The sequence below is a fragment of the Glycine max genome, chromosome 14 (genome assembly GCF_000004515.6).
Source record: "Glycine max cultivar Williams 82 chromosome 14, Glycine_max_v4.0, whole genome shotgun sequence".
In the NCBI taxonomy this organism is placed as follows: Eukaryota; Viridiplantae; Streptophyta; class Magnoliopsida; order Fabales; family Fabaceae; genus Glycine; species Glycine max.
Genome location: NC_038250.2, coordinates 13,918,274 through 13,928,577, shown reverse-complemented (window position 1 = coordinate 13,928,577; position 10,304 = coordinate 13,918,274). Strand labels below are relative to the sequence as shown.

Below are 10,304 nucleotides of genomic sequence, written 5' to 3'. Positions count from 1 at the left end.
CATAGGAAAACAAGAATATTCAACTTTAGAATTGATAATAAATTAGTCAGTCAGAGGAATGAGAGAGCATCAACGAAATCCTAATGGTCATAGACTATACTCAACTATAGAAACAATAGAATGATAATTATTCAAGCCAAAACAGAAAGTACTGATATAGCGGGATGGCTGCTATTTAGACCTTTTATTATTACTTTTATTATTTAATGTATTTGTTAAGAACCAAGAATTGAAATGAGAAAAAGATCTCCCTCTCTCCTATTCTTCTTCCCCTATTTATATCTAATAAACCCCAACTAACTAACTAACCCCTTAACTGATCAATATCCTGACTATAGTAACTAACTTATTAATAGTCTAACTATGTTAATCAACTTTCCCTTATCCCTATATTCTAAAAATACACCCCTCAATCACTCTTGTCCTCAAGGTTGGAATTTGAAAACTGGAATTATACTGAAACTTCCTCAAGTTTTCTCTAATTGCTGGAAGACAACTGCACCCCTTGTAGCTTTAACTGGGAACGACCCACTGTCCCTGCATGGAAATTGAGGTCCGACGGCTTCAGTGGTGGGAGGGACAAAGGTGGACTCCATATAAATTTAATCATCATGACTGCCTCGGTACATCCCTTCTGCTTTAGCTCCATTGCTGAGCTGTCAACCATAGATGCAACAAAGTTTAATGGTAAAGGCTCACCCAACAAGTTGACATTCCAAGATTCAAACATCATTGATGTTCCAACCACCTCCATGATCCAATTTGGTCCAACAATGATTTAAAAAAAAGAAAGCTAAACTAGACTCAAATAGAGGTCCAAAACTAAAAAAAAAAGTGTTTGCCCCATGGCCCAAATGCCACAACCCTAAGCCTAACTTTTCTGTTGTTCAAAGATGGGAGATGGAGCTAGGGAGTTAAGTAACTGTGGCAACAGAAAAGTTTCAGGGGATGTCTTAAGTCACAATCACAACACTCATGGGAGCTATACAATAGCACCCTGACTCCCGGTATTCCATCTGGGAAAGCATCTGTGACACTGAACTACACCGCTACGGAGGGCCCCCGTTGCAGTGAGGGGCCGCTCCATTCTGCCACAGCCCTATATTGTGCTATTCTCAATCCTGCTAGTTAGTAGTCATTACAAACTCATTGTAGCTTCTTTCTTTGGCTCAAATGCATAAGGCTGGATCTGCACAAACAATGAACATGAGTGAGACAAGGACTTCATACCTCATCTTTTGACATCAATGTGAAGCAACGCCCAGTCTGGCCAGCTCTTGCAGTTCTACCAGCTCGATGAACATACGTCTTTGTGTATTTGGGCATGTCATAATTAATGACATTTCTTACCCCTTCAACATCCATTCCACGAGTCATTGCATCAGAAGATACAAGCACTTGAAACTCCCCTCTCCGAAATTCACCCACTGTCTTGCTGCAGAAAGTAACATTTTTTGTCAAAACCCCAGCATATATAATTTTCAATAAATTTGGGATACCAGTCATTTTTATTTCAAAGTTTTTTAATACAAGTTTTTTCAAACATAAAATAAGTTAATCTAGTCTAAACTTTAAACACGCTACTCATCCAAAGATGAAAAAGTTCTTTCAGAACAAGTTTTGTATAATGTCAAGTCTACAAGAAAGAGCATTCAGCACAAAGTTTAAAACATTTACTATTTGTTCAGAGTTAATCAAAGCGTACCTTCTTACCCGTTGATGTTTTAGACCAGAAAACTCCTTGATACCAATTTTCAGATCACCAAAACAATTTAGCAATTTGCAGAGATGATGTGTTGATTCCACAGATCTTGTGAAAACTATGCATTTTTCTTCTCCTAGGGATTTCAAAAGGGCAACCAAATACAAGGGTTTGACCTTTCTTTCACAGATCTACAAAACAATAAAATTATAAATAGAACAGTATAAGGGAACTTTTTTGGTAGAAACTAAAAAATTTCAGATTAAGGAAGAATTAAATAAAACTAGCTAGCTATATAATAGCATGACAAATTTACCGTGAAAAAGGTTCAAAATCATATCCCAATCACACCCTCTGTAAATTAAAAGAAACAAAAACCCTATGCAATGTCATATACCAGTTTGTAACATTCCAAATATTCTGGGAGCCGATAACGCATTTTCCCAGCACTCAGGAATAAAGGGTGATGCAAATTAAGTTGAGCAAGCCTTCCTGGGTCCCGAGTTAATGTAGCAGATAAAACTATCTTTGCCAGCCTAGACTGAGTTAATTTAAGCACAGTAGGTAACCAGGACTGGTAGTCCTCGCGTAGCAATCGATCGGCTTCGTCAACCACGAGATAACGAAGATGCTTCAACGACAACTTGTTGACATGGTCCACTAGCCTTCCAGGGGTCGCTACCAATATGTCGACCTTGCTTTGGAACCACAACGGAGACAAAAACCCAGGATCTGGACCGTCGTCTTCTCCAGGTAGATAAATGAGGCTAGAAAGCTCGTGGCGAAGTGAAGATTGACCAGCAGCCAAGCCAATACGGAGACCCAGCGGTGATGCAAGGGTGTCGAAGACGCACTTAACCTGCAAAGCAAGGTCGCGAGTGGGAACTACAATCAAAGCACGGAGGCGGCCACCGGTGTCGGTGGACAAGTTTTGAACGATGGGAAGAGCATAGGCCAAGGTTTTGCCACTTCCGGTGGGCGAGTTTATGCAAAGGTCTCGCTCAAAGTCACCTGGTCCAACCGTTTCTTGCCAAAGTGCGACCTGAACCGGGAATAGCTTCGAGATTCCCATATTCTCCTCCAGTACCGACTGTAACCTAGTTGTGAAGTGAAACTAATCAATTTGAGATGAGATAGCGAAATTGAAATTAATGGGTGGAGGTGTACCTGCGTTTCATCAAAGGAACACTACAGACAGGAAGTTCTTGACAGCGAGTGATGTCGACAGGGTGACGCATCCATGGCAGAACCGCGAGTGTATGAATAAGGCATGCCTGTTGTTAGTATCATAGCATCTTATTATTACTAATGAACAACTTATTAGCTGAAATACCAAACTTCTATGTGACCAACGACATATCTAAGACTACAACCTTAACAAATAACAAAAATATTAACTAAAATAAAATACAGCTCTATTTGTAGTTTATGGTCTACAATCTATGGTCAATACCAAAATCCCACTCCCACGATATCAAAGAGTCAAAGAGCAATAAATCATTCCAATAAGCCAAAAAGTATTGCATTTGAACACTTCAATTAAACCTTACAAAAACTCAAACCCTAATGCTCAAGTTTTCAAGTCACACGAAGCATACACATCTAAAAACATAATATATATACCAAAAAAAAAAAATCAAATTACTTTGTGACATGATCATGAAATGCTTATCTTACTTGCTCATCATGAGAAAACTTGCAGCTAGCTCCCTGAGTGCATTCACCTCTTTGGAAAGCACGGCAAACGCCACGCGCCTCCCTCTTCTGCTGCTCTGTCTCTTTATCCTCCTCCTCCTTCTTCTTATACTTATCAACATGGTCCACCCTAATAATTCTCCCCAAAACCTGTGCCCCGTTCAAATTATCTGAGCCACAAAAAACAAACATCAAAACGCAATTCAACAAATGCATCCACAAACACACACAAAAAAAAAAACTATTAAAAAGAACACATAACAAAATCATAGAACAGGAACCCACCCACAGCAAGATTCGTGCTTCTCTGATCCTCATACGCAAGGAACGCAAAACCCTTGGATTTTCCGGTACCTTTGTCCCTAACTAGGTTAACATCAACAACCTCTCCATATCTGAGTAATAAAAAAAAACATATACTTCAGATTTTAAAAAAAATGTTAAAAATAAAATAAAAGCAAAAAGAGTTGATGAATTGAATTGAAATGGAAGAGGAAAGAGTTGTTATACTTAGCAAAAACGGCAAGGAGGTCACCCTCGGTGAGATTGAAGGGGATGCCACCGACGAAGACGTAAGCGGAATCCTTGTACTTGGTGTGCCAGGAGGCTTGGTCGCCGATGCCAAGTGCAGCTTCTCTGGCATTGATGTTCTGAGTGCGCTTCACTAGTGTTAGCGGGTTCATCTCTCTCTATCTGCTCAACACCAACCCGGCCGGGGAAATTGGGGAATGTGAAATGGTTAGGGCAAACAAGGTTTTTGACTCAAAAATCAAAATTAGCAAGTGTACACTACATTGCACATACCTTGTCACTTAATTATTATTTCATTTTATTTTTTTTGCATTTTTTCGACTACAATTTATCCTAAATTATAAATAAGATTAGTCTCTAAATATTTGTTGACTTTTAAAATAATTATTTTAAAATTATTCAAATATAATTTATGATTGAAAATAATGTAAAATTGTATATTATAAGTGGATGGACATTCAACTCGATTTACTGACATACCTTTATTCAAATTTAGAGTAAATAATTAATAATATATTAACAGTCCAAAATAATATAAAAAATTTAATGCTATAAATTATAAAATATGAATTTAACAGGGGTGCAAAATATGATACACTAATCCATGGACTGAAGCTGCGCCATGGACTGTTCATAGCTCTACAGGAAATGGAGTTTATTCTAATCCAAACTATTGAGTATGATCAGCATCCACAGCCACCTGGAAGAAGCATTCAAGATTGTCAAAATGTATCATCAGTTGCTGGTAATTCATCAAATTTGGGAACAGCTAATGTAATCCAAGATTACAATGCTTACACATCATACCGAAGTTCTTCTAATCCATATGGTTATGGCAGCATGGGATACTCAGGCTACTATAACAACTATCAGCAGCAACCTAATCATACCTATTCACAGCCTGTAGGAGCATATCAAAACACAGGTGCTCCTTATCAGCCTATTTCCTCCTTTCAGAATACCGGGTCTTATGCTGGATCCGCAAGTTATTCAAGCACTTATTACAATTCTGCTGATTATCAGACTACCGGAGGTTACCATAACAGCAGCGGATATGGAAATCAAGCAACTATGTGGAACAGTGGCAGTTATTTTTCTCATCCCACAGGAAATAATTCCACAGATGAAGTTTCATCTACTTTAGGGACTAATTCCACAAATGAAGTTCCATCTTCTTCAATTAGTCCTGAACCAATAGCAACTACTTTTCTACCAGCATATACTGATCACTTACCATCTCAACCAGTGGTATGTTCTAATCCGGTGATATTTACTCCAGCACCTCCTACTTTAGTGCACTCCAATACAAAATCTCATACTTTACTGGTCAGACTTGATAATACTCATCCAATCTATACAAGGGAAAAAGTTGGTATTATAAAACCAACTTTGTTTGTCACTCATGCTGAACCTAAGAACACTATGTCAGCTCTACCTAATCCTACTTGGCATGAACCTAAGTACACTAAGTCAGCACTATGTCTTCTACTCACTCAGTCCAAATACATTAGATATTTATTGGCAAAGACTACTATGGATAAGGCTAATTTTGTCTCTTCTCCTATGGTTGGTGGATACAAACTAACTTAAACAGGGTATGAATCCTTTTCAGACCCCTCTCTTTATATATTGTAGTCTCAGATAAAATTATATCCAAGTTGGCTGATTTTTCATCTTCTCATTCTTATGGTATGATTGAAGATCTTGCATTTCAGGATTTTGATGTCTGCACCTATGCCCTGATTGTGTGACCATCTTATATTGGTTTTGGATGATGCTTTCATAGAATTAGGGGTCTTGAATTAAATCTTTATGAAAGAAGTTGATAATTTCTGAGTTTTTTTCTTTTCCCTCCAACAGAGACTAGCCCAAGGTACTTCGTGTCCACTAAAGTAAACAAAGCGGACAATGGTGCTGGCATTGGCAGACAAATGTCTGCAATTAGTTCATCCTCAACTGAACCTATAATTCTAAGGAATTTCCGGTTTTTATCAATTTCAGACATTTGTTATATTGGTCTGCAATCATCTAGTCGTAGGGATTATTTTGAAAATACTACCAAAAATGAAGAAGAAAATCCAGAAAACTGCAGAGATGATATTGAAACTATCAGCCTCCATTCATTTGATTTCATTGCTTCTGCACAACGTCAGCAGGTAGCTTTCTTCTTTTTAGTCAAAAGGAATTATTGGGGGGGTGTCACATATGAATAAATTCAACTGCAGCGGTACTATGACCATGTATAAACAGGTCTGTGGAGAGCTGGTTCAAGCTCAAAATTGTTGTTGAGAAATCCACTGTCCCAGTTAGAACAGCTGAGGCAATTGAGAAAATTCTATGCCATAATACTAATAGCAAGGGCATCAAGTATCAAATTTTGTCAAATCCTGAGTTTCTCTCTGAGGGAACTGCTATTCAAGATTTTCTAAACCCTGATAGGGTTCTCATTGGAGGGAGCCAATGCCCTGAAGGTTTAGAAGCAATCCAAAAGCTGAAGGCTATATATGCTCATTGGGTGCCTGAAGACAGAATGATAACAACCAATTTGTGGTCAGCAGAACTTTCCAAGTTAGCTGATAATGCCTTTTTGGCACAAAGGATTTCATCTATTAATGCTATGTCAGCCTTTTGTGAGGCCACTGGGCCGAAATTTCACAAGTTTCTCATGCTCTAAGCAAAAACACCAAAATTGGACCCAAGTTCCTAAATGCTAGTGTTGGTTTTGGTGGCTCTTGCTTTCAAAAGGACATACTGAACTTGGTGTACATATGTGACAGCAATGGCCTCACTGAAGTGGCTAATTACTGGAAACAAGTGATCAAGGTGAATGACTACCAAAAGAGTCGTTTTGTGAAGCGTGTTGTGACATCGATGTTCAACACGGTTTCGGGTAAGAAGATTGCAATTCTGGGGTTTGCCTTCAAGAAACACACTAGTGACACTAGGAAGACTCCTGCAATTGATGTTTGCAAAGGACTATTGGGGGATAACACGTGCTTGAGCATATACGATCCATGCGTTACTGAGGAGCAGATTCAAAAGGATTTGTCAATGGATGGTGTAGAATGGGACCAGCAGCCAATGAGTTCTACTACACAGAAAAGTTAGTGTTGTTGGAGATGCCTATGAGGCAACTAAAGATGCTCATGGGATATGCATTCTTACAGAGTGGGATGAGTTCAAGAACATTGATTATCAAAGCGTGTATGACAACATGCACAAACCAGCATTTGTGTTTGATGGTAGAAACATATTGAATGTTGACAAGCTGAGAGAAATTGGATTCATTGTGTACTCAATTGGGAGGCCATTAGAGCAATGGCTAAAGAACATGCCCCAACAGGCTTGAAGATTATGAATATTGAGTAGGACTATGTTATCCTTTGTGACATTTCACCAGTTGATATTTTTCACATCATTTCAAGCATTAGACGTGCTTTAGTTGTTGTTAGTTGTTTACCTGTTGCTGGCTCATATATAAACTATTCAAATAAAAATGCATCTGCCTTGAGGCTGTATTGTAGTATTTGGGATAATTAAATAAGATTTTATCCTCTACTAGTAGGTCCCTTTTTGGACTATTGGCTGACAAACAAACGAGTTGAAATGACTGTGACAAACAAACTTCTTGGATCGTTTTACTAGTAGGCCACACAGCACCACTACAGAGCATTGATTAGTCATATAAGGCTTTCTTAGAAGACATGAAAGCCGTTGGTGCACTTGATGGTTGAGATCGCTGTTAGTATCGGTGCTGGATGATGGTGAGGGCGTGCACAATGAAATTTGCTTAGTTCAAATATCCTCTCTCGTGACCTCACTCAATTTTTTATTGTTGGTTATCAAGTGTAATCATCAAAACCATGTATACTCTCTTTTGTGATTCCTCATTCATCTCCTTTATCTCTCTAGTTTAAATTAGTGCACTTTTACTTGATGGTGTGTTGATACTTCAATAAAAAAAAAGTTACATTCTATAGCTACGTTTAAAAAAAAGTAAAAACTTTCATTCTATTTCATTTTGGGATCAGGCCAATCACTATATTTGAAGCCTCATATTGTTGTGGTAGGGTACTAAGTACTATGTACTAATACAGAAAATATAAACTATGCTTCAAAAAGTAAAACCTATTAATCATCACTTATCTAATTTTCATCATTCAAATACTAAAAAACAGGTATATTTAACATCCAACAGCAACGTTGGAGGGGGATTCAGGTCGAGGTTGAATCACTACCTCTATAGCGGTGACAAGAAACATGTCTTCATTGGTTTAACTCTCATCACCGCTGTCTTTACCGTCCCATGGTTCCTTATGAACAGAGGTATCAACACCTACCCTTTTATTATCATACAGTTGGTTTAGGAGAATTATTATGAATTCCCCTTCAATTTAAATTTGAGATTGGTGACGAAGTTTTGAACTTTGCCTTTACATTACCAATGGGTTGCTTCTGTCACCACTGTTATGTGTAAAGCTCGGATCTTTGTGCTGTTGATTTTCTTAGGATTTGAACTTGTGTAATAGTAAAACCTTCTAAGATAGCTTATGTCACCACAGTTGAATGTAAAAAAATATCTCCAATGAACTATTACTCTAGTCGTGGCTGGCTAAGAACATATTGGACTAAGTTGTAGCACTTACAAAAATACTAATTTTCAATTTACCAGAGATGTTATCACAATAATGGTATTTTAGGATGAAGATGAAGATACTTGACTGTGAAGCTAGTTTTCATATTCATAGCTGTAGGTTATAGGTCCGTTAAAGGACAAAGGCGTTAAGGCGATTACTAATCAATACAAACGACTACAAATTAGTCTTGGATCAATAATTAGGATTAGTTGTCACTTTATAATATACATTAAGTCACATAAAACAAGATGATGTTGTGAGGATGTTCTTTGGCACTTCTAATGGGTACTAATTGGGTCCAAACTACCTACAAAATCTTAGCTCGGGATCAAGTTGCCTCAAAAACCTTAAGTGGGTACCTGTATTTTCATTATCATAGAGACACCCAACTGTTTGCAATATTGATGATCGTGGCAACAATATATTTCTTAATTAGGGGTGCCAACTACTTGCCATGTCAGACATGTATGCATCAAAGTAATTAATACTGAAGATATTCAAATATAAATACAATATTGACTAATTTAATGTATGCATAAGAATAATATCAAACATAAATATTCTGGCACCTGATAAAAAACAGCCTCCTTCTCTGCAGCTACAAACTGAAGCCTACAAATACAAATATTGATCAAACAAACTATAAGAGACATGAATCCATAACCACAAAACCTTATTGAATGTAAAACAAACTATAAGACACATGAATCCATAACCACAAAAGCTTATTGAACATGAATCTCCTCTTTTGAACATTTTACCTACAGGGTGAAACCATATGTAGCTAACTCTTAAAGCTTACAACACTGCTTCTTTTATGATTAGGTTCCTACTATTAAAGCTGAGTTACAACGACTGACAGAGGACAACAACACTCTAAGAATGATGCTTCAAGTTCTAAGCAGCAAGTACACAAAGCTTGAGACCCATCTTCAAGACATAAACAAGACACAACACAAGGGCATGACTTCAAATCAAATAGGGTCAGTAACAGTACCACCTATGTTTCATACAAACAACAGAGCGAGACTAGATTTGACTTCATGGAAGACAAGGCTGACCTCATCATTGGAAATTACACTGATGGAAAATTGGTATCATCCTTAATGGCTTCTAGAGCTCGAGTTACTCGGGTTGTTTTGTGGTTTCATCATGCTACTGTGGCCATAACAGTATAAACACACCGCAACTAGCTAGGTAGATTAAACCTCATCATTGCGCTAGGTAGAATAAGAAATCAACAATTAAACCGGAAATAGAGTCAGGGTTGTCGACATTACCTGTTTCACGAGGTGAGTACGGATGCGCGCGTGCAACCACTTTCGATGGCTTGTAACCTAATAACAAGAAACAACAGGGTTTGAGGTACACAATGTGGGTGAGTTTCAGGGACACAACGTAAAAAGCTTGACGGAGAGAATGGCTGAGGAACAAAGGAAAGTGCCTCAGACTGAGGGAATGCAGGCGCGCCGCGGGTTTACCTCGTTTAATTTTAATATTTGTAATACTACGAGGGTTCCTAGGTCAAAAGCCATCGTTGACTTCATTGTACCTAATTATAAGACTGTCACCACTAGAATGAATGACGTGAAAATTAAATTTTTTTTTTAATTACAAATAAAATGGTTCTCCAGCAGGCAATTTTTCCTGTTTAGGGTTCTTTTAGAAACAAATTCCCAAAATAGGGTTGTTCTGGAGATATTTTCTAGGGGTGCTTTTTTTGCACGTACCCTGCATGG

General features: G+C 37.9%; 2 protein-coding genes across 3 annotated transcripts; one reads left to right on the top strand and one right to left on the bottom strand.

The window, feature by feature from the left end:
• Positions 1–1,183: 1,183 nt before the first annotated feature.
• LOC102664148 (DEAD-box ATP-dependent RNA helicase 1) lies at positions 1,184–10,090 on the bottom strand. Of its 2 annotated transcripts, none has more exons than XM_006596029.4 (9): positions 9,846–10,084; positions 9,135–9,177; positions 3,908–4,090; positions 3,683–3,792; positions 3,380–3,567; positions 2,870–2,976; positions 2,100–2,799; positions 1,706–1,893; positions 1,184–1,435 (listed from the first exon to the last, which is right to left on the bottom strand). In XM_006596029.4, the coding sequence occupies exons 3-9, from the start codon at positions 4,078–4,080 to the stop codon at positions 1,225–1,227; spliced, it is 1,677 nt and encodes a 558-aa protein (XP_006596092.1). In that variant the 5' UTR covers positions 4,081–4,090; positions 9,135–9,177; positions 9,846–10,084; the 3' UTR covers positions 1,184–1,224. The 2 variants fall into 2 exon arrangements, with proteins under 2 accessions (XP_006596092.1, XP_006596094.1); XM_006596031.4 differs by having other exon boundaries at positions 1,278–1,435; positions 1,714–1,893; positions 9,846–10,090.
• LOC102664716 (UDP-glucose 6-dehydrogenase 1) lies at positions 6,484–7,395 on the top strand. The gene is given in 2 exon segments (XM_026125357.2): positions 6,484–7,023; positions 7,025–7,395. Coding segments are annotated over 2 exon segments (477 nt in total). The 5' UTR covers positions 6,484–6,799; the 3' UTR covers positions 7,278–7,395.
• Positions 10,091–10,304: the final 214 nt, after the last annotated feature.

What these genes read in the sequence shown, in the direction of transcription:
- LOC102664148 (XM_006596029.4), bottom strand. Translation starts at nt 4,080, where the DNA reads ATGAACCCGCTAACACTAGTGAAGCGCACTCAGAACATCAATGCCAGA. An exon ending in AAGCACGAATCTTGCTGTGG is followed by an intron (nt 3,568 to 3,682) that starts GTGGGTTCCTGT and finishes TTTGTGGCTCAG; the next exon opens with ATAATTTGAACGGGGCACAG. An exon ending in AAACATCAACGGGTAAGAAG is followed by an intron (nt 1,436 to 1,705) that starts GTACGCTTTGAT and finishes TACTTTCTGCAG; the next exon opens with CAAGACAGTGGGTGAATTTC.